The sequence below is a fragment of the Lepisma saccharinum genome, chromosome 5, assembly GCF_977018435.1.
Source record: "Lepisma saccharinum chromosome 5, izLepSacc3.1, whole genome shotgun sequence".
NCBI classification, from domain to species: domain Eukaryota; kingdom Metazoa; phylum Arthropoda; class Insecta; order Zygentoma; family Lepismatidae; genus Lepisma; species Lepisma saccharinum.
In genome coordinates, this window is record NC_139233.1 from 10,605,693 (window position 1) to 10,630,076 (window position 24,384).

The 24,384-nt window shown below is 39.9% G+C and overlaps 1 protein-coding gene across 2 annotated transcripts in view; it reads right to left on the reverse strand.

The window, feature by feature from the left end:
* Positions 1-24,384, reverse strand: part of LOC145987651 (sarcospan) — a 72,260-nt gene that overhangs the window by 14,317 nt on the left and 33,559 nt on the right. Inside the window, exon 1 of one of the 2 annotated variants that reach the window (XM_083122153.1) lies at positions 22,389-23,941. The exons of the other annotated variant lie outside the window; for it this stretch is intronic. Coding sequence (XP_082978279.1) covers positions 22,389-22,734 — 346 coding nt within the window. The 5' untranslated portion in view covers positions 22,735-23,941. Of the gene's footprint in view, positions 1-22,388; positions 23,942-24,384 lie in introns of those variants that run through there. 2 annotated transcript variants of the gene reach the window in all.

Sequence of the window (24,384 nt, forward strand, 5' to 3'; positions counted from 1 at the left end):
AATGGGACCAAAATTGTTAAAGAATGCAGGAAATACAGCATCACCAACCAACATCTATCTCTTCACAGCAGCAGCATGTATGACTTCAAATAACATAATCAACAGTAAACGACTCAACGTTATTCATTAGGGGTGTGCTGGATTCTTTACTTTAAAAAGTCGTTAATTCTCGACGTTTTCTGCCTTGTAAGTTTCTGGAACTTATCGAAAGTTGTAAGTTTTTATTCTAGAAATGCAAAAACAATCACTTAAAGTGAAAATGACTTGTAAAATTCGAGATTTCCAGTGCTTCGGGAAATTTCGAACATTTCCCGTCCAGAAAATTTTCCGACTTGGTCGGGAAATTGCAAATTTTTCAGTCCCGAATGTCGGGATTTAAAAAAATTACCGTCCCGATCCCGTCCCGACCCAAAAAATTCTGTCCAGCACACCCCTATTATTCATTAGGCAAGAATTTACAATACCGGACCCTTCTGTAATTTCTATGCTACGTCTTATACTCACGAAATAATTATTCGTGATTATTTATCTCAAGTTAACATGTTGGGGTGAGGGGGAAAAATGTTCATTAACGTGTAGAAGTTGTAAAATAAGCTTTTCAATTCTCGCAATGATTCTCCGTATACAAGTATGGTAGCCATATTTGTTGATATGAACAAATTAAAATTAGTTACGCTGTCTACAGCGTTGCCACACTGTTGATTTCATACTTGGAGAGCATGGATCGTGTAAGAATGGCGGAAGAGAACAGTAAAAAAGTTGTTAATGTTGTACAGATTGTTAGGTGGAGTGTGCAGGAGGATGGCTGTGGGCTAATTAATAAACTTATGGATTTCAGTATATTGCCCAAAGAACGTGCTTACATGTGACAGCGACAATCACGATGTAGAAGAACTGATTTGATTACAGGTAAATTTGGCAACAGTACATCAATCATAAAATTGCAGGATACGAAAATGGCGTCTTCGATGATGAACGTTTGCCGTTAAAGTGCTACGAAAATAATATTTTTTATCGGTTCGTAATCACAATTACCGCAAAACCATTCAGGAATAGCCCCACTGACCATTCTCGGTAAGTTTAGGTTAAGTTAGGTTAGGCAAACATAGTTAAAATTTGGGCTCGAAAAAAACATGCACGGGTAGCCCAACAAACCATTGACGGATAGCCCCACGAACCATTCAGGTACGGTTAGGTTAGGTTAGGATAGGCAAACATAGTTAAAATTTTGGGTCGTAGTAATATCAGGAATGTATATTTCGTTTTTTAAGTATTGGAAACACAAAATCTTCCGGTAAATAATAAGCAATCGTGCCGATCGCGGACCACTCAATGTCACTTATTTTGCAATTTCTACACGTGACCCCCCAAATTTTAACTTCAAATTCGTGATTAGGAGGCCTCAATTAGTGAGTATGCGAAATATTACAAAAAATCGGGGAGAGGTCCTGTATTGTAAATTCGCTCCTTCATTAATTGTGGAAGCACCGAGCAGAAAGATTTGGTAAGTAAATGTGTATATTTTATCTTCTGTTTGCATGCTCATGAGGTGTTTTTTTTTTAGTCACTTTACTTGGCGTAGGGACATTTGGTCAGTTGTAGGGACATTTTGACTACGTCTGTAGGGACATTGCCGAAAAATGGTTAGCAACACTGTCGGCTACCAGACGTCAGTGTTCGTTCATGTTCAATTCTGTTTGCGTTCAACAGTATGCGTGTTGCTTATACTGTGTTATTGTAATGTGCTTACTCGTGGCCAGTGCTTTATTGTGTGTTAATTGTTATTCATTCATTACTTATGTCGTTAAACAAATATAGTCTTGAACATAGAGTTTTTATGTACGATAATTACGTGAAAACGAATTCTTGCAGAAAAGTGGTCAGGGATTACGATAGACAGGATCTCTTGAACCTAAGAAACGTGTTGTATTGCTGTTGAAGGAAGTCATTTTCAACATCTCTTATAACACAGGAGGTTAGTGATCATCATTATTATTACTTTTAAATATCATTTTACGCTTTCGGTTTGCTTTATGCGCCGGGATGCTGTCTTCCCTTTCTGTCAACTGAGGATAAAGTAGCGATGTCTAATCTAAGATTAGATGTCAGAAATAAGGTGCCGGAAATATTTGTATTTGGGAGGACACCTTTTCCAGCATCCGTGCGACAAGGTACGTGCTTATTTCAATTGTAATTGTAACTGTAATTGTGAAAAGTGGAAACATTACAAAACAAGCGGTTTCTGTTACGGACTTCCTGAACGCAATTTGCCGGGACCTGTTGCATGAAGAGTCCGCGGAACGGCCGTCACGCTGGCGGTGAACGACTGAAATAACCTCCCTGTATATATGCATGTAAGACACATATATGTACGACATACCTGCATATGTATCCCCTTCTCTCTTTCACTCCCGATTTCCCTTCACTTCTTTTCCCTTTCCTTTTCATCTTTTCTGTTTTACTCCCTAATGCCTTCTTATATCTTTCTTTCTCAGCTTGTTACCTCTTTCTCCCTTTCACTTTCTCTCGTTCCATTCTTCAACTGTTTCTCTTAACTGACATGCACACACACCCATCATATGTATGTGTGTGTGTTTGGTGTCTTCCCTCTTTCTTTTCTAATCTATTCTCTCATCTTGTTCCACTTCTTTGTCTCCGATGGCCACAATTATTTCAAGGAAGTGTTTGTGTGTGCGCAGTCATATATTCTAATCACATTCCTTCCTTCATGTCAATGTAATGAAAAAAATGTGAATTGGTTTCGTCACATTTTGTTCTTCAAGTGCAAAAATACAAGGCACATACCTACTCCACTTTATATAGCTATTAGGCGACAGTGATAGAAATTGTGATGGTAGACAAAAGTGAAGGATTAAATTACTTTTTCGTAATTTAAATGCATGTTCCTGATCATATGAAACTTGGAAGTTAATGATCACTTTTCTTGACTTACATGTTTTTTACAACTGACAAATGTATCTGAATGTTTGCAGTAACGGCTATCGGGTACCAAAACTTGGGGGCAAGGACAGTTTACTTTTTTGGTAGAAAAGTCTTAGCATTAAGAGGCCATAGTGCGGGTGCAACAAGTGGGAAAATGTGACGGAGGGAACTCCCCTTACGCTCCTCCAAATCGCCGCCACTGGATATTTGAATTAAAATTAATGTCTTATTGGGTATGTAAACACACACACATACACGGAAAAACAATTCTTTGTTCTTTCGGCATAAAGTGTCCCCAGGCTATGAAAGGCTATTTTGACAAAATATCGCCCAAAAGTAATTATCAAGTAACATTGAAAAATCTATTAGCTAAGTTGTAATTCGTTTTCTGATGGTTAGATGAACACATGCACTGAGGTAACAAATAGTTTACATTTTGTAGAATGTGATTTTTGACACCGAATTAATCGAATTTGATCCCCATACCCGGTAATTCATCTCTTTTTCACAGACGACTTGAGTTGTATGGCGTGATCTTTCCGAAAGCGCTCAAATGTCAACCTCTATCCTGCGCAGTTTACCCTGGAAACTTTAATCTTGTAGGCGAACGAGTCTCTGGCGCCTGGAAGCAAAGTCAAAATAATAATTTGTGGGGGTTGTATTTTCAGTGTCTGCGTGTATTTGTCCCCCCCCCCCCTACGTCACTGTCACCTAATCACCATTGAACTTCATCGTTGCCATTAGACAAAATAGCAGTAAAGTGACTTCACATAGAACAAATCAGTTGAATCAGCAACAACTTACTCTTCCAAAAGTGGAGTTTCATTAGTCCATACTCCTTCGAAAGTTTAGGTGGTAGTTTCAATTTCACAGTGCTTCATTCTTGGATTAAGGCAGCTAACTTCGTGAACAATAACTTTGTTTTCCGAAAGTCTCAAATATTTGTTTCTGGCAATACACCCTCTTAAATGAACGTATCTCTTATGGTGATAATATAACACGTTCCCTGTGAGTTCTTTCTGTATATATTTTTTTCCAATGGCATAACGTTGTCGCCTTATAATCTACTGCCCCCTCCCCTGGTAGAAGCACAATGCACACTGATTCGAACTCCACTTTAAACTGTAGGTTCAGTCCCGATTAGCCTATCTGAGCATAAAAGTGGATTTAAAAACAAGCAAACAAAATTTTCTAATGGATACTTCGTGACACCTTTTTTCTTTACGTCATCTGCATCTACAGATTCTGTTGACCTTTTCGGTTGAACCTCTGATGCTTCAAAAGTTTAACCCATTCTCATCGTGATTGATTTGTTCTCTGACGCCCTTAAAAGAAAGATTTCCTTCCAACCCCTTCTTCTTTTCATTCTACGTAAGTTAATCACAAGAAAAATGCATGATTACGTAACTGATAAGCAAAATGTATGAGTGGAACTAGGATTTCTAAATAGAATTAGCCACCCATTATCAATTCAATAATTCTGTTGCTTTTTCCAAACCCACATAACTGTTACATCAAAATTAATATACTTCGGTATTGTAGTGGCTATTGTAATTGCTTCTTATTAGTATTTATTAGTAGAACGCATACAATGTTGTTATTTGGTATACCATGTACATATTTGAAAATGACAGCTATGTAAAATACAAATATAAAAATGTAATGAAATAAAGAAAGAAAAAAATTGGAATTTCAATGTAGACCTAATTAAAAAGTCGAAATAATTTATTGTGTTGCTGGAGAAAGCAACGCTGAGGTTTTTATTTGCTTATCTAGAGATTATTTTAATCGTACGCAGGCCGGGAGTTATATATGTGATTACCCGGAGCTTACAACACCAAGACCCCACCCCAATCCCTTCTACAATTTCAGTTATAACTTTTCGCCAAGCTACATGAGGTAGTTAGTTCTACGTATTTCTACATTTTTCATCACATCCGAAGTACCTAATTTTTTCATTATGTGGTACTTTCCAAAGCAGGTTTTTCCCCAGTGAAGGCCCGGAGTGGCAGCCCTCAAGCTCACCCTAAACCCTGATCTCATTTTGACCATACCCTGCATAATTTTGCGCCTCCTAAGCCCACTAGCTGCTTCTAATCATAGAAGTATTCAATTGGTCACAGTTTTCTTGTTTCAAGATCTCTAGTAATTCCTTTTGCTTTCTAATGACAAAGTTAAATCAGCTTTTTATGGGATGATAATATGTGAACATTTCTAGTATAGATAATATTCATTAGTAAAATATACATGTAATGAACACCAGAATTTATTGCAAAATTCACATATCTCTAAGTATATATGTACTTAGTGAACTGGATTGGGTGGGCAATCGGGTGGGCACAGGAATTTTTGGGTGGGCGCTTGCCCACCCGTGCCCACCCCTGTCGCCGTCCCTGACTGTAGGTCCAGTCCCGATTAGCCTTACTGTGCATAAAGTGGACTTAAAACACCAACCAACTCAAATCTTTCAGTGCATGCCTGTTACATACAATAAGAATGGTCTTACTTTAGTGCCTATAACTCGGCGCTCAATATGACATAATATTACATATTAATGTTACTGTTTTCAGTTGAACGTAAGGGTGCTGAAGAAAATTAAGGGACACGCAAGCACCCCTCGCGCACCCTGGCGCCGCCCCTGGTACCTAGTCATCCCTACATACATACAGCGCAGACAAACACTCACAGCGTGCGTAGAACATCCAAGCGATTTTTTTTTTCGTTTCGATGCATCGAGTCCTCGAAAAAAAAAAAAATAGCATTTCTATCCTGTATGTATGCAACCTTGGTAGCACAGATTCATGTTTGTCAATGGCATATATTTTTCTGTCTGGGAAACACACTGAAAAAGATAGTTCAGTGCGGGAACAGTATCATGCCGGCAGAAATTAATCCTACTGCCCTTCATCAAACACATTTCTCACTATTTATTTGCAAGTTTGTTCTATTTTTTATGCTTTTGCATTAAAAATTGAAGTCATAATTTTGTAACATACTTCCAACTATCTCCTGCCTAGGTAAATTATAGATAAATTGCTAAAAATGTAATCTACGCTATATGCAAGTGACGTTTGTAAAGCATGTACATATTATATGGTACTTAATGTTAAGGATAAAATTTCATGTTCCGTCTTTCAGGAACGTAATGGGAGTTATTTTTAACCTTTTGCAAAACGATCCTGCCTCTAGGGGTTGCAATCACCTATCCCGCCCTGCGGCTTGGCATCTCCATACATTTTTTCCTGTCGGGCGAGCTGACTACCATTCACGATTTCCGCCTCTTTAAATTTTAAATAGAAGAAAATTCCAGAAACCTCGTGTTCAATGTATTTTGCATTATTTGATGTTTAAGTAAATATTTTGATATAAACTATTATTAATTTTAATACAGTATGTAATTTCACTAGTCGTTAACTCGTCGATTTAGTAATCAGACAAAAAAAAAGGACAATGCCATGTTAAGGAAAGTAAAGCGTTCGACTTCGAGCCCTGATGTCCAATTAACATTGCATGGTAACACTGGTCTTATCTCGATTTTACATAGACCTGTCTCATCTCTACAAGTCACGAAAAGTCTGACCTCATTCTCGTCTCGATTGTTAAATTGTGGTCTAGGTTTCGCTACTGCAGACAGAAACAACAGACAGCATTATTACCTACCTCTGAAATGTTGTTCCATCTCAAATCCCGTCATATCAACTAGTGCACTACTTTGAAAATCGCACCCCAACTTCAAAGCGTACTGACGTTTCTGCTAGCCACGCCCAACTGACGCACCGACTCAAACTTCTCGCATAAGGTTTGTCCCTTCGTACTTCCATTCGAAATCAACATTTATGTCCCTTCATAAAATTCGAAATAACTCGGGGTGGGAGAGGCACGTATCGGGAACCGCGCTCAAGAGTAATGACGCGTCGCTCGTAGAACTCAACGGCTCGTGTAAAGAAGTGGAAGAACTTCAAACGCTTCACATATCAGCGAGAAATCCCGATCTGCAACCTAAGATCTTTAACAGAAACGCACCATTTATTTTCATGAGGCGTTACACGCCGAGTACCTCGCTATATTTTTCTCAAACAGTTTCTTTTACTATAACCAATTCACAGGCATTTAGTTCCTATTTTGGCCGACACGGCCAGCGCCATTAATGCGTGTGTAACAAAAGTGATTTGTTTTGCATGCAACAGTTCGTAAACACGCACACAGACACACATGTATAAGCGACGTACGATGACAAATTCTGCATTGAAATGCTGAATATGCAATGCAAAAAGATTCGACTTCTATTTGCCGGTTCCCCTTGAACGCACAAAACTAGTTTTACCGTATTGATCCTCATGATGGAATCTGGCTCCCAGACAGGGTCTTAGACAGATAGAGGTACTACTTTACTATACCGGAGACACCTATCAATGATTTATTTCGCAATTTTTTACATTGATAACGTACTATTCTGCGTTGCAGAACATTTCTTTAGGTGAAATAATGGATTTCTAACGAAAATAATGTCTATTTCTTACATACGATAGCCCCACGAACCGTCACGGGGACGAGGTATGCCTACTAGGTTAGGTTAGGCCTGTTAGGTTAGGTTCCATTAGCACTCCTTTCGTTCAATTTAGCATATACGGACAACATCGGAATTACAAATTCCACGGCATCTTCCACACCCGGCAACAACTTCACGACGCATTCTCGACACATCATGTTGTAGCAGCAGCAATAGCGCGTATTGTGCTCTCGTGCAGAAAGCAAATGGCGGCAGCAGCAATAGCGCGTCGGAAATAGATTTTCGTAGAAAACCACATGCATTCGCATTAAAATGGATCAAAACTACATTCCCGAACATCAACAACGCTACAGAAAATGCTTTGCGTAAGTACTGTCTCCTGTAAATTTGAAGAAATCCGTCTCTGGTATAGTAAAGTGTTACCCAGATAGAAATCCAAAAATCTTCTAGCATTTTAAAACTTCTGTCTAGTCTACATTTCCCAAACAGCAATTGTAAGGCATCAGTTCAGCGTTAGTAGGAGCTGCAAATCACCATTGTTCCGACCACACCAACTGGCATATAATTAGATCTTTTGATCTTAAACTTCCACACCCTTCGAAAATTGGCGCCGTTGTTGCACGTAACACATTTTTTAAAACCTTAAGCGCCAGGTATTCTTGCTGCGATGCATCCGCCATATTGGCTCCAATTGAACATTGTGGATCCAGGCAATAGTTAATAAATAAATTGTGTGAGACGAGACCAAGTCAGACATGCTGGAAATGGAAACGAGACAAAGACTTAAGCAAATTAGAATTAAAATTATAGGAAGAAATCGTCACACAGTGTATCAAGGAGTGTGTGTCATAGGATACATTATGCTTTTTTTTAAAATGTGTTAAAACTTACGTTTTAAGCATGTTTCATAAACATTATAATCAATTTTTATATCTAGACGAGGTAGAAAACATTAACTTACAGTTATTTTTTCAATATCAGTAACTGTGTTACTCTTTACAATGAGTAACTGCAACTGAGATACTTATTTGAACCATGTAACTGTAACTCAGTAAGAAGTAACTTGCCGGAAACTGAAAAAAATCTTAGCTTTTGAATGTTTTCCTCAGTGGACGAATATAATCTGAATTCGAACCATCATGGTTTCATGGTTTGTGGCGTTTACAGAAGCACATTCAACCGTTGTACGAAAGAAGAAATGAAATAGATTACAACAGGGGTGGAGCAGAGTAGCGATCGGGACACTTACCCTCAATCATCACGCAAGAGAGGTAGCCTACTACTGGGTAGACAACAACAAAGAAACGTTAATAACTTCGTCACGGTTGGTGGTAGAGCAACAATGAGCATACCATTGAACTCGTGAGAAAATTTCCTATTCAAGTAAGGTTTCACAAGCTATAGTTTCCATTTAAAGTTTTGAAGCTGAATTCAAGATCGCGGCCGACATCGTCATGTCCTATAAGATTTCCACCCACCCCTATTACAAACCTACAGTGTATTTTTGCGGAACAGTACGCCCGCCATTCTACTTTTATTCGGGTGTCTCCATACTTTTGGACCACCCTGTATATCAGAAAGCATTAATATGCTTTTACTTGGTGATTATTAGCTGTTTGATACAATTTTACTCGGAATATCCAAAATTAGATGTGATACCAAACACAACATCGTTAATTTTATTTTCTGCCTTACAATGGTATTTCTTCATAACTGCTTGAAATTATACGTTCATAATACTGAAGATAATATTTTTTCTTTAAAGTTTTTTTAACGGGCATTCGTTTAAAATGTGTGTGTAACATATTTTGGAATGAAAACTTCATATATGTTCGCATGTTTATGTGAATCATTGTTTAAAAAGAAACTTGACATGACTGATGGTCTAAACTGCCCTTTTTCATCAACACAAGGTTGAATCGCTCCGTTCGACGCTACAAATGTATTTCAAATGTCTAGTTGAGGAGGGAAAATGGAGGAATTTGCAGTTAAGTGTGCTCTAGAGAATTGTTTCTGCATTGTTGGAGTGGGTGATGCACGGCTTTTCAGCGTTTCTGAAGAAACCCATCGGAAAACTCCATCCCCGACTGCAAGGGAGAATATTTTTAAACCCCCAGCTGTCAATGGTGGATTTTTTTCAGCAGTCCCCTTTCACAAAAGCTAAACGGCGAGCTGTGCTTTCTTATGGAGCTCCCGTCAGTTTTAATGTCAGTGTTGCCAACGAACGAGATCTACAATGTCCTAAGAGACGCGAACCAGGAACCTGGGGCAGGGTGTGAAATCATTGAAAACTGGTGGGGGGGGAGAAAGTTGTTAATCTTCAACACCTCCTCCCCCACAAACATATGTGTATTATACGATATGCATATTTGTAATATTATTAAAAGTAAAAATAAATTACTCAATTAAAATATATTATTATTATTGATTACATAATGGAAATTAATTTGTTGCTTTTATACATATCAAATATTGTATAGCAGCTAACTAATTCCTTTACTAACTGGTTAAATATGTTAATAAATTATGAAATAGTTGAAGTGGTTTTATTATGTGTAAGTTTTTTTGTTTAGTTTGTGTTTATGTTAATATAAATCAATTAGATTTCATAGTTGTTATTTTTTCATTCTTGTATTACTTTTATTGTGCGTATTGATGTGGATTTGTTAATGATCTCTTGAGAGAGAAAGCATTCAATACTCACAGTCACAACTACACAAATTTATGTGTGTTTTCGATATTATTCTTAGTAAAGTATATTTGAAATTAAAGGTAATTGCTTAATTTGAAATTAAAGGTAATTGCTTATCTTTTGTTTGTTATAACAAAAACTCTCCCCCTGGAAATGTCTGGTGGGGGGGGATTTTGAGGCCAAGATTGTTGGTGGGGAGAAATCTCCCCCCAGGATTTCGCACCCTGACCTGGGGTGGCAAGAGCATGAGTCGACCACTCAACGCACTTTTCACTCCACGATGACACTTTAGAAATAGAATTCAATTGTAAACATTTCATATCGATCGTTTGTTAATTTATTTTTTCAAATCGCACGTTTCTCTTAGCACTTCTCTTGAAAACCAGCCTGTAAATGTATTTCTAGACTCTGTAGTTTTCTTCCAGTACTATTTCGAAAAGTTCGGAAATGTAGGTCTTGATAATTCGAGTTCCGTATAATCAAAAACAAATTAGTTTTTCACATCTGTAGTTTCTGTTACATTGTTTCCTCTCTCGCCTTATAGTGTCCCGCACCGTGGTCGTGCGGTCTGGCGTCGACGCGCGCAGGCTCTAGTCTCCTGGGGGAAGCGTCACAACTTTTCTCCTGAGATTTCGGCCAGCGTATGGAGCCGGTGGACACCCACCATCTTGAGGAAATTGGGAAGCTACGAATCAGTAGCATAACACGACCATGGAAACCTAAAAAAACGACTGGGGGGTCGTCGTGCTGACCACATGTCACCCCGTAACTGGTTGAATGATCGCCCACCTCTGCTGAGGCATAAGGGAGTGAGACAGTCGGTAGGTAGGCACTCGTCCTCACGCTTCAGGTTATTACAATATTATTATTTATTTAGAGGTAGTCTCCGTCACGTCCACCTCGAATTATCGGGACTCAAGTGTATTGCCTTGTAATGAAAGGATTGTAAATATGCATGAAGGGTATCGAGTATGAAATTTTAGAACGAGCTGGTAACACTGCATGTTTTTTTTTTAATCTAATCCTCAACCCTCAACTTCTGTCCTCCTTCCTTTATGCTTCAACTCGACTGCTAAGATAAAGCAGAAGCAGCAGTGCTTCTGGAGCAAACATAGATAACGGGAGTTCCTTGTCATTGGCTACGAATGGGGAGTGTGTGTGGTTGTTGGGAAGATAGGGAGAAAGAAGGGGAAATATAGAAGTAGTGAGACAAACACAAAGAGAAATAAAGACGCGACACAAAGACAGAGAAAGAAGTAGGAAAACAAGAGGAAAGGGAACAAAGAAATAAAGAAGCGATAAAAGAAAGAGAAACATAGAAAGAAAACTGGTAGAGAAAAGAGAGAAGAAAGAGGAAGGCAAAAGATCGATAGACTGAAAGAATAAAGAACTAATAGACAGCTAATGGGAGGGTAAACAGAAATAAAAATGGCCAAAAAGAGAAGTAAACACGAACAAGAAAGCCAGAAAGATGATACACGGAAAGAAATTGACAAATAAGTGAGAAATAAAAGAAGAAGAAAAAAGAAATTGGCAATTTTTCCTTATTTAAAGAGGGTTTAAGTGACCCCCTTGACCTTTTGTGCTGCTCGTTCGAAAATCTAAACATGGAATACTAACTCGATAATTATCAAATGATTATATATTATTTTTACTATAGTACTATTTGTCACATTTTAAGTAAAGGAACGATGTCAAAGGGTTTATCGTATAATGTCTCAAACAATAATTTCGTTCCGCATTAAAGAAAGGCACGTCCACCCAGCCAAACAGTTAATCTGCAATCTTTCTTTCACACACAGTGTTTCCTCCCTACGAGTGCAGTTTCTTCTTCTTCGTCCTGTAGACAACAGAATGCACTTGAGATTTTCATCGTGCATTTAGAGCGAGTCTTGTGAAGTTGGCAGCTGGCACGCGTTCGTTCTGACCTCAGAACGACCCACATGCTCTATCCCCTCCCCCAACCAGCCAGGAGCAAGCTCCAATTAACGCAGTCACTCTTCTGAACAGCTTGATGGTAATTTCAATTAAGTGGAGAAAAACTCGTCTGACTTTTTGTTGTGTTTTTTCGTACAAGGGAAGTCAAGTTCATACACATAACCGGCAGCAAATGTAGTAGTAGACAAATTATCCATTGCTATTTCTATTCTATTTTCGTTTACACCCTGTGCGTTTCTATAGAAAACAATTCTAATAACGAACACCCGTCTACTCTGTCGGTACTTTTCTTTAAATTCTCGAAGCTTGTATTGCAGAAAATAAAATGAATGGACCTAAAAACAAAGTTTATCAAAATTGAAATCCATTTTATACTCAGGCAGGCTAATCGGAATTAGATTACAATAATCTTTAATTCCCGATTTCTTCATAGCGAAACGTCTAACATTACAAGCGTGTGTGAGAGAAATTTCACGTAGAGAATTTCACCTTGTAATCAGTTCACAAATCACCCACCACACGTCTCATTGTCATCATGTTAAACCATAGAAGCACCCTCTCCCAAAAGGTAACCAACCCTACGGCTCGACCAAACATCCATGCCCAGCCCGGGATTCGAACTCGGGACCCGTTCTAACCACTCCGCCAAGGGGGCCGTCTGGTTTGAATCAAGCGAGGAGATCTCCGGTAGACTCATTGTATAGTGTTGTTCGGATTCTACTTTAAACTGTAGGTCCAGTTCCAATTACATTATATGGGAACAAAGTGGACTCTTTGAGACACTATCTGCAGCAAAAGGACGTCAGAGGATGCATGATTTTTCAACTTTGCAACTGCAAGAGTTCATCCCCCCCCCCCTCGCCCTCGATAGAAGGTAGCATAAACTGAACAAATTACGATCTATGGAACAGAATAGCGTGTTTAAAACCCAATCGGGGAGAAAAATTACGGTTGGCAACACTGCTAGTCGAGTGCATGGTTAATGCAATGGGAAAACAGGAAGAGAACGCACAGTGAAGGTTCGTGACCTTGACATTCACATCCGGCTTTGTGCCTCGTTCGGCGACGAATTTCTGTTCGGTTCGCTTTTTATGGACGCCCAGGTGTGCCTCTATTTGAAGGCTAATCTTCCGTTAGCTCATTGTTATGTGGCCAATGTAAACATTGTTGCCAGGTTGTTCCTGAAGGAAGCGGTTTTCAAGTAGTCGCAACCAATGGGCGACATGCATTAAACATGCCCTTTGGATAACAAGGTGTTCATTGCCTTAATACAATTATGCAAGGAACGTTAAAAATGTTGTCTGGAGGAGCGGTAGGTCTTACTTTTTTTCCGTTGTAACTGTTCGAACTGCTAAACGGATGCCCTTAATCTTTGCAAGCGATCAGTGTTTGTAAAATACCATGAAGCCTGTGCAAAGACCTTCCAAGACTCGATGGTCTTGGCCGTTTTAAAAGTCGCTCGTTTGGAACGTTTGACCAGATGGCAAGTCAGTCGACTAAACGAATTGTCGTATTTGCTTAATATTAATATTCAGAAATGGTTAAATAGAGTTCATAAGATTCTTGTGAAATTAGTTAGTGACCGGGCCTGGAAATAATTAGTGGGGAGGCACAGGGCGACAGGCATATTTAATGGGGAGCAGTCACGTTGGATAAACACCACACAAAAATGCAGACTTGGCTAAAAGTGCATTTATTTACGAAATTGTATTTGCGTACGGGGGGGACAGCAAAAGGGAGGAGGAGTCACTGCTCAGTGCATCGAGTCCCGTTGCCGACGTTATCTGTACTTCTAAACCAGAGGTTCTTCTTTCAAATAGCTCGTCATTTATATTCACGATAATATCAATGGCAAATCCGTCAATCGCGAATTGGTACCACGGGGTGGAGTTTTTCGAAGCATCATAGCATCGAAGCTGGGCATGAACAATAGAGTCTAGTCCCGATTAGCCTTTCTGTACATAAAGTGAACTAAATAAACTCAAGCAAAGAAATAGCTCCGCTTATGTAATCAGAAACAAAGTTTTGGCGCTAATCAAGGGGGATTGGCGCCCCTCCCTCCTGAAGACGTCGCCCCTGATAACTTATCTCCTTGATGTTGAATAATCGAACATTTATGCGTTGAAGAATCCGATATAAGAAGAAAACTCACGGCATGCCAACATTGCAATGTTGCACCAAAATGAATTACAAGCATTGTGTTACAAATACGGTCACATACACAACTAGGACTAGGAGGAGGGAAAGGAAATAACGGCAAGACACACAATGCATACCTATGCGGGATCTTGTTAATTACCGTTACATGAAGTACATGCGTGACATGGAAACTGGCCGTTAATTCTTGCCAAACTTGAGTGACGCTAGAAGCTACTTATGGCAAGCAGCAAGGTTAAAAGAGGTGGAACCAAGTTGCAGACAAAGAAGTACGATGTTTGTGGAGATAAAACTCTCGAAACAGTTAAAGACACTTATATCTAACTTTGCCTTTGTCCATTTTTCAATTGACGTCGAAAGTTTACATGCAGGTGATTCCAAGGGTGATTCGACATTAGAGAACTTGGACATTATCCATTACCAAGCAAGGTAAAATACATAGAGGTGGATCCATCGCATAAGTCATGTGTTCAGGAATCTTGTAGGCTTACCACTTTGTGACGTAAGTTGGTGGAGGTTCGACGCATGAAGTGACAGTTGTTTAGTTAACTGTTCAAAACTAAAAATTACACCACTAGCTCTCTGCCACTAATATCCTTCAGAAAAATTGTCCATCAATATTTTAAATTATTTTCTCTTACATCCTACGAAGTTTTGGGGAATGAGTTTGTACAGAGGGATTCATTCATAGGTATTATCACGCAAATTGCCCACCACCATGATTATTCTCTTTTTTTTACGCGATGAGAGCTTCAAGAATTGAAAAAAAAAAACGCCAAAGAAGATGCTGACAACCTCTACACCAGTACACGTACTAGGGACGTTCAATATATAAGTTTCCCTGTGCTATAAAACATTGTATAAAGCAATGACATTGAAAAGAAGCACATGGTTGACAAGCGCCATCCTTCGTCTACAAGGAACAACAATCGATTCATTATCAGACATGAAGGCGCTCAAGGGCGAAAAGCAAATGCTTGTTTGGAAAACGCGGGCTCGGGTCATAAGGAGTTCAGAAGCATGGATGCTAAGGGCGTTCTGCTTATGGACTTTTTGAAACAAGCAAGAACAATTAATGCTGACCGTTATTGTCAAACATTGGATAAACTGAAAAACGCAATTCGACATAAGCGACCAGGTCTCCTGTCAGCTGGTGTCATTCTTCTTGACGATAACGCTCGACCCCACTCAGCAGTGCAAACACAACACAAAATTGAAGAATTGGGGTGGGAACGGCTGCCCCACCCTCCATACAGCCCCGATTTAGCACCGAGTGATTTCCATCTTTTTCCGGTATTAAAGTCTGAATTGCAAGGTTACCGTTTCAAAACAGATGAAGAAGTGAAGCGGAATGTGAGAATAGTGCTCAATAGCCAGAGCCCTGATTTTCTTGCAAAGGGTATGGACAAATTGCTGCAACGGTGGGACAAATGCCCGAATCTCTATGGGGATTATGTGGAGAAGTGAGGAAGGATCCTCCTACACATGTATGTATAGTTTTCTAATGTATCTTAAAAATATTTTTTTTTACAGCATATGGAAACTTATATGTTGAACGACCCACGTACACACACATTCCTTTAAAACACTTAGGATGCACGAGAAATATTGATGAAATTGATGAAAATAGTCATGGACAATTTGCCGAGCAACAGGTCAAGAATTAAAATAACAGGAATAATCAGAGGACAACCTGTGCTTCAGCGCAAGTATAATTTTATTCCCTAAAAACACACAGAATGAAGGGAAGAACAAGAATGAAAATGGCAATGAGCAATCTAACTTTGGGGTTGACTGTACAATTACTTACGTTGTTTGTTGTTTTTGGTTCAATTCTTAAACCTCTCATTGGATAAACATTGTAATGATATTGAACTTTACTTGGTAAAACTTATGTATGTGACGTCACAGCGGTTCTTGCTGAATATTTCGGATTGTCCCAGTTGCATAAAGTCTACATTTCTTTGCAAGGAAGCAATAAAATCGTCTGGTGATCAGACATTTTGCCAGTCTGACAGTGGATGTCTGTGACTGTCGCAATACGAGAAAGTTAAATATTATATGATTCACAAGAAGATAGAAAAAATATAGAAGTACAGATTAATGTAGCAGAATACAAATAAACTAAACAGTACGCTACTTACGGCTGACAGATGAACCATTGAAACTACCCGATCCGAGATATCAATGAAACTAAACAACAGGACAAACGAAGTACCAGTGGCTCTGAGACTTCCCGTTGAACTGTCTAAAACCAGTTATTTTACCTCAAAAAACTCCCGCCAAGTGGCACGCGAGAGTTCTTCTGCTTCCAGCGTTCCCTGTGATTGTTTTTGCTCTCCTTTTCGCTTCGGTGGATTTGCATAACTAGACGCAGGGGCAACCTTGCCGGCTGCTTTGATGTCCCTCGGTTGGCCTTCCGGATTAAATGATTATGTAAATGCGACCCAAAATTTATGCATTTTCTTGGTACGTGCGCGATTTTAGTTAGCACTCGAATCATAGGAAGGTCGTTCAGTCTTACATCAAAGAGTATTTACTCGTCTGTAGTGCACAGTGTTACGTCAGCTAAGCTTACCCACTTTGAAGATTTACACAAAACGAAAGACAATAGTCGTTATTAGCGCTACAAGCCACAATGTTTCTAAATCAGAGTTGCCCAAACCCAATAAAGACAGGCGAACATTCGTTCAGTACAGTCAAGAGTTAAGATAGCCATTTTGTCCACGACTATTTTTTGTTCCTACATATTTTTTTAGGAAATTGAAATGCTGATAATGAAAGCAATATTTAAGGGTTGGTATCTAGACGGGACGAGACACGGCTATATTTCGGGCACAAGTTGTAAATATCTGTTTCGATCCCGATCTCGTCTCGAAAGATATAGTATAAACAACATACAGAAAGTGTCACTGCAGAAACTTTCACAGCGTATAGAGCATTAAGATAATCAATTTTTGTTACTAACATTTTCCAGTCTTACGCCTCATTTCGACTCTACGAACCCTCGAAAAACGAAATTTTAACCTGAATTTACGCAACCATATAGTACATATTCACAACAATCGCCACTAATGGAATAACTTTGTAATTACTATAACCAAAATATTATTTATAAGAATCAGGTAGATATCCTGGTCTTATGTCTGAAGACGTCGCATATTAAAATAGTGTTTGGTCCAGATAAATTTTCAAAATATCATTCCATTGTCTGGAACGAGTTCGAGAGTATCGGATAGCAATTCTCATCTAGTATCGATTCTACAGATGCCTAGTTCTTCCTTGGTCACGTCTCGATTTTTAAAGCCCATCTCAGTTTAGATCCCCCATCCGTCCATGTTATACACAAATATTAAATTACCGATCTTCTTGAAGTAGAGTTAGAGTATAGTGGTGTAAATTTCTCGAAAGCTCCAATCTCTCTCTACCGTAAGGACAGTACCGAGAACGCCGTTCAAATCGTGATGAGAACTAGTCTCGTTAAGTTTTAAGTTAAAATTAATTTCCTAATAGACTCATTTAGACTCTCAAGAGCTCTCTGTTTGTGTAATGAGCAAAAATGTATGCTTTTACTTTTAATAAATATATTTTTACATTTTTGTATATGCTATTTGATACTCTCGACTCGAGTTCAAGACTCCAACTCCGAGACAGATTTCCTCATCCAGGAGACTTACTCGGTACCCACCTCGACTGGAAGTAGAAAAGAGGAAAATTCCACACAGAGTTATTACTCAAGGTGCTTATTAGGAAAGCAGATATTTTGCAACGGGTAAGCCCCACAGTCATCACGAAACTATTCCATTCCCCATCAGGGACAGTTTCACTTACTGCTTACGTTCGAGGAAGAAAACCTTTATCCAAACTAACGATTTAGTTCTGTTTCCGGCTTTCACCTTAACTAATTTTCTGAATCTATTAAAAAGCACGGAGTTAGATTTCCTTCTGGAACTTCCGATTTCTGTCGTTGTCCCTACACAAGTTGCTCTGGGGCCCACTTTGTCCTCTCGTAAATAGGTACGTACCTGGGGCGTAAAAGCGGCCGAAGCATGGTGCTAATCACACCACTTCTACGATGATAAAAGATCGGGAGTTTGTGCCCCGCATCTACGGTTTTTTGTGCCTTCATAGCTAATAAAAGCATCTGACGCAATTTGTAACCAGAAAACCAGAAGAATGTAACTCCAAAAGTTTGGTTTAAGTGAGGTGTGACAATTTCGCACTAAGCATGCATTTATTTAAATATCTTCGGAATGTGCTCTGCTACTAAAGAAAATCCACGCATAATTTGAGAGTATGAATTTCTGCCCATGTTGCAAGTGGAAGCGGTTTTCTAAAGTTGATTATTAAGCTAGATACCGTGTTTGATAAATATGATTAATAAGTGTTTACAGAATCCCATGTATTCCTTATGGAGAGACAACTTCAAATTCAAGTTACGGCTAAACAAATGATTCGACTCTTTCTAGCGCAAATATCATCTTCAATGGATCCTCTACCCGATCATATATATATTTTCCGCCATCGGAAGTATGATATCCCCAAGGAAACGAATAAAATAATTCTCTCATAAGCATAATGCATTTCTTCTTGCCTCCTACGGCCATTCTGGCAGTGTTGCCAAACCTAATGCGCATAAAAGAGCTAAATTTCACCTTAAATTGAGCAAGAGTTGACTTTCAAGGAGCTAGATTTACGAAGGCTGGATAAAGTGCCTCCCATGGTAATTTTAGTTGCTAAGGTGGTGGTGGGGGCACTGCTATTACCGGTAACTTTAAAGTGATGACAATCTATTCTTAGTTTTCACCGTCTAGATCTGACTGCATCACCCATCTCAATAAGCCACCGATGGTTGTATGAATCGAAAATAATGGATTACTAGATAACAATATTGTCATCTTCACCTCAGCCAAGACGCTATATAAAAATAGCTGGGAGGTAATCGGGGGTGGGACGACGCAGCCAATATATAATAATATCACATGATGTGCAAAATGTAAACACACGGCAAAAGTTGGTCTATGTGGGCCGGGGCTAGTGATGGCGTCATAGTGGGGCAGGGGGCGGGTGCCACAGTTCACAGCCAAACGAGTGCAGGATAGAGCCAGATCTGGCCCCAAATGAGCTAAGTTGGCAACAGTGCTCCCCAGCTGCCTCAGAGAGAAGGACCTAGGGAAAATTGCCCCTCTCCCCCTTAAATAAACTGCTCTGAAGAGCTCTATGTGGAGTCAGACTTCTAACAATAAGCAGTAAGGTGGTCAGTCCTAAGAATACATTTGTACACCTTTGTAAATTTGATAAACTGGAGTAACGTCCCTCTGGTTCTCACACGATCTAATGTACCTGTAATATTATACATTTGTTGCAATCATTACTAAAAAAAAATGTTTGTACGTTTACTTTATGCACAGAAAGGCTAATCGGGACTAGGTCTACAACTTAACGTGAGATCCGAACCATCACATGCCTCCCCTGGGTATCAAACCCGGGGCCCCTTGATTACAATGTGACGACGTTACCACTTCGCTATCGGGGAGGTCCCACTAAAAAAAATGCAATTTCAAATTTTCATAATTTCATAAGCACAGGCGAAACTTCCAAGAAAATAACTACGACGAGGATAGGGCAAAATTTTAAACATTTAAAGTAAGGCAAATGCTTATGGTTTTACAGAATCGACATATTTTACTTCTGAATTACCAATTATTAGAAATTCAGCGCCCTTTGAATATCACATCCAGCTGTAAAGCTAAACAATCATTAAACTACGTCTGACAAATTTCGCAATTATGTTTACAACTTACACTTCCTTTAAAACTATGCCAAGTGCATACTTTTATCTAGAAAGAAATCCATTAAAATTCCGTTCGGAAAGACAACGAACTGGCAAACATGTCGTTCCAAACACCTTTCACTTTTGTTTCGACACGTTTCTGGCGATATTTAACACGCACGTATGCCAACACTGCATCTGCTTTTGGTGAAAGCTGATTTACTACGAGACCCCAACGACGTGAACTTCCAGTACATGCAAACAAAACAGCATCGGCTCTTTTACGTAACCGATCGTCCTTGAAATACATTGTTCAAGTTCCTTTCAGTGACGTAAGCGGATAATTGTGCACTTGTAATCGAGAACGTAGATTACTCTTTGCATTGCCTATCGATAGCCTCGAGTTCTCTTGTAAATACATCAGGTCCCATATCAGATAACTACTGCGTAGTTTGCATCTTAAATGTCAAAGCTTTCTTATTTATCTTGCACTTACTCGGTATGAATTAGCACATAGAGAATGCACTTTAGCCAGGTGCATAAAAGTTACTTCATATTTAACAAGTCAGCAACATATTCGCCAACTTTAAGGGGGCAAGGAACTTTCTGCCCCTCCAAATTTCCTCAAGGAGTAAATACATTATACGTAAAAAAGATATACTGTTCACAATCTGCTCCCCCTCTCCCCAATATTTATGTGAAGATGACGCCTCTGTTCAGCCATATTATGATATAGAAGAGTCGGAAAGGTACCCTGACTCAAAACTGGATGTTTTTGTTGATCTAGCGTCTCGAAAAACCTATATTCTGGACCTTGATTAGAGTTTTCTTCACCAGTTCAATCAAAATATAGTTTACGCTTATTTTTACGAATCCTTCATTTTTAAAAATGACCGAAAGACTACTTGAAATAAAATTTGGATATCTTTCTTTTATTTATTGACTTCCAAAAGCTCGATTCTGACTTAAAAACTAAATTTTTAGGACTTCGTTCATACATCCACCATTTTTCTATTATATATTTTATAAAATGGAGGATAAACTATTCCTAACCAAAATTTGACGTCTTCTTAAAATAATTATCGTCCATACATACATCTTGACTAATTTCGAGTTTTTAAACCAGTTGGGTCAAAATACAAGTTGTTGCGAATCCAGTACCTCGATTGAAAATTGGATGTCTTTTTCAAATCCTTTGACCCTGACAACTTAGATTTACAGTCTAAATTCAGCTTTCAGAATAATTAAGTAAAATTCGCCTTTTTGATATACGCGCCTAAAAAGCAATTCCCGGAATTCTGGGTCGCAAGACACCCTGCGATAATGTCATGAAAAAATAAAACTTCAATAAAATAAAATATTGTATTGATATGCATGTGTGCATCAAAAACAGTACCTATGCACTATACAGCACACCACAGCACGTGTTTCATGAGTCCGAGGACAAATTAAATCTGGATTAAATTATACGTAATGCGCTATGAAGCCAAAAGTTCCAGGTTCGAACTCTTGTCTTGTCAGACTATTGATTTCGTTATTGATTCAATTTATCTAACTTCGCTTTTTGTACTACTTCTGGCTAATCGCGACGATGAGGATGAGTGATCATATCATGAAGGGACACTCACAAAGAACAACACCCATGCTCAGCTCAGGGTTCGAACCCGGGATACCTATGCTAACCACTCCACTACGGGGTTGGGTCAAGGGAGGTTTGAAATATCTTATCCACAACAGAGGGAATTTCAAAGTCGGGAAATAATTTTGAGGCAACGATAAGCACCGGCGTTAACAGTTCCTTTCGAAATTTTGAGAAAATCAAAATTTTGAAATGAAAGCAATAAAAAAACTTGAGAAAAACCAAGGTGGTAAATTCAAACTCCCTTAAAATGTCCTATTACGGTTTTTGTCTTTGAGCAACTTTTAAAGTGAAGGTTAAAAAATGGTAATTGCATATCCCATCTCCATCTACAAAGGAACTTGTGATATCAACTGCTACAATTCCAACCCCCTCCGAAAAAAAATCTTGCGTAAGCTAGTGACGATAAGGGAATTTTTGGTTTGAACCAGGATCAACGCTGGAAATATGATGAACAGATGTAAAAGTGGATGAAAAATCTGGCCCGATTGTCCAAAGGAAGGGTTCACTAAGTATTTATTGTCTCCCCGTTGTGTAAAGCTTTCAGTAAGTATTTGAAAATGAGTTCCCGACTTGCATTAATTCAACACGTAGAAATTTGAGAAATGTGCATTATTTTAAGGCATTCCATTTCATTACCCCAAGTTGAAAAGCTGCCCACGTTGCTTATCAATGATGGAGCTATACAGTACAATAAGTTACTAGCTGAGAATGTGTAAAAGAAATGACTATTTACCTTTTCCGCTCTTGCTGAGCACTATCATCCGACTGTGTCGCAGGGAGTTCCTTGTGGGAGCGTGTCGACCGGCGATGGGCGTGTTGGCAATGTTTTGTGGGACTGTGGTACTCAGACAATTAGCCTGCGAAGGACTTCGGTCCATGGCGGGTCTTCTGCTCCCCGACGGCGACGGCCCCTGGTGGGAGGGCCCCTGGAGGTCCCCCGTGGACGCCGTCGTGCTTCCTCTGAGATTGTCGTACAGGCTGACGGGCCTCGATCGCTCGCCACCGTTGCTGGTCGACGCAACCGCGGCACGGACGCAACCTGTCGGCTGCTTGGCTCTGGGTAACGTGTGGCTCATCATAATTAGTGTTCTAGTGACCCAAGGACACTTATACAATAGGCACGTAACGATAACACAGGAAGTGGTCGTAAAAATATGCGGTTTCGAAACCGGACAGTCGATAACTAAAGAATGCCGTCGCACTTTTTCACTCAGAAATCTTCACAGAGTTCACTGTCCACACAAACACACGCTCGTACACGATACGATGCACTACACACGTCGGTCGGACCGGAAGTGGACAATGCTTGACGTCATCTACTTCCGGGGAGCTTCACTACCTGCACAGGTGATGTCAGGGAATCGGCATGTCCATCTTCACGCGCCATCCGACGATGGTCGTTCTGTCGAGAGAAGAAAACAAGGAATTGCCCGCACGCGTACATGCACCGAGGGTTTCCAACCACGTGAAACTGAGCGCGGACCCAGCTTGTACTTGTCTGGTCACTGCCTACGCAGTCACGGACCTTGCTCTTGTGAGATGGAGCGTAGGCTGCGAAGCCTTTTGCAATGGGCCTTCCCTCTTTCTCTCCGCCACACACAATGAGTTCGTCACTCCGAAACGGCGCTAGCAGTCTTCACAGTTCCTTATGGGCTTACTAAATCTTCCCGAGATAACGCTTGCCATAGCGCCTAGGGAGCCGTTGAAACACCGCACTTAGTTTTTTTTTTTCCTCCAAGACTTTTATGAAGGCGGAAACTGTCCTCTCGAACGTTTTAAAAATAAACCTTCTGGAGCTCCCCCTTCGCTCAAAAGTTTTACCCAAGAAGCACAGACATTGGAAGATCCCAGCAGCTGAGGCAGGTTGCTAGAAAAGGAAACAAGCTCGCAGCAAATTGTATTCGCAGGGTAGGCAGCTGCTTCGGATAAAACAAGCAAAAAAAGGAAGGAAATCCTTCGACAGTAGGCTACCTTGTCATGTGTACGCGAAGCACGTGCTCCCAGCTTTTTTTTCCTTCTCGGAAAGGACGGATTCGCTTCCCCAGTCGCCACTGGCGAAGATTTCAATGTCCTCTGCTTGGTTTCTTAACCTCGAAGGATTTTGATTTTTTACGCTACAGCAATCAATGTCACCTTCGCGGGATGTAGGCTCCGTCCTGCATGGTCGTTCACACACGTTTCCGAACAGGTTCGTACGTACACCGAGACTGGTCAGGTGTAAAACCTACAAATGCAGCTGGCCCACAGATAACAGGGCGGTCGACACGCAGCTGTAGAAAGCTTTGCTCAGCACCGAACGCTGTTAAGGAGACTGTTGAAAAGATTACGACGGAGAATCAAAGCCAATTCTGTTCGTCCTAGATACTGTCCGAATTCTCTTCTCGAAAGGAGTACATCACTGTTACGCGTTTACTTTCACTTGGTAAGGCGTATCCAATGTTGCCAATGCGTCGACATGCAAACCCCGAGACCTAGAGTGTGGATTGGTTAGCTCGGGATTTCGTCGCCAAAGGTTTACGTTCGAATCTCGACCGCGTACATGTTTTTTTAGCACATTCCTGCCTTTTGATGCATGACGTCACAAAACAGCAAGTTTAAAGCGTGGGAATACTATGACAAGAAAAGCCTATCATACTCATCAAAACGTATAAATAGGGGTCTCCCCGATGGCGCAGCCTTGTAATCAAGGGGTCCCAGGTTTGATACCCGGTGGAGGCACATAGTGGCTC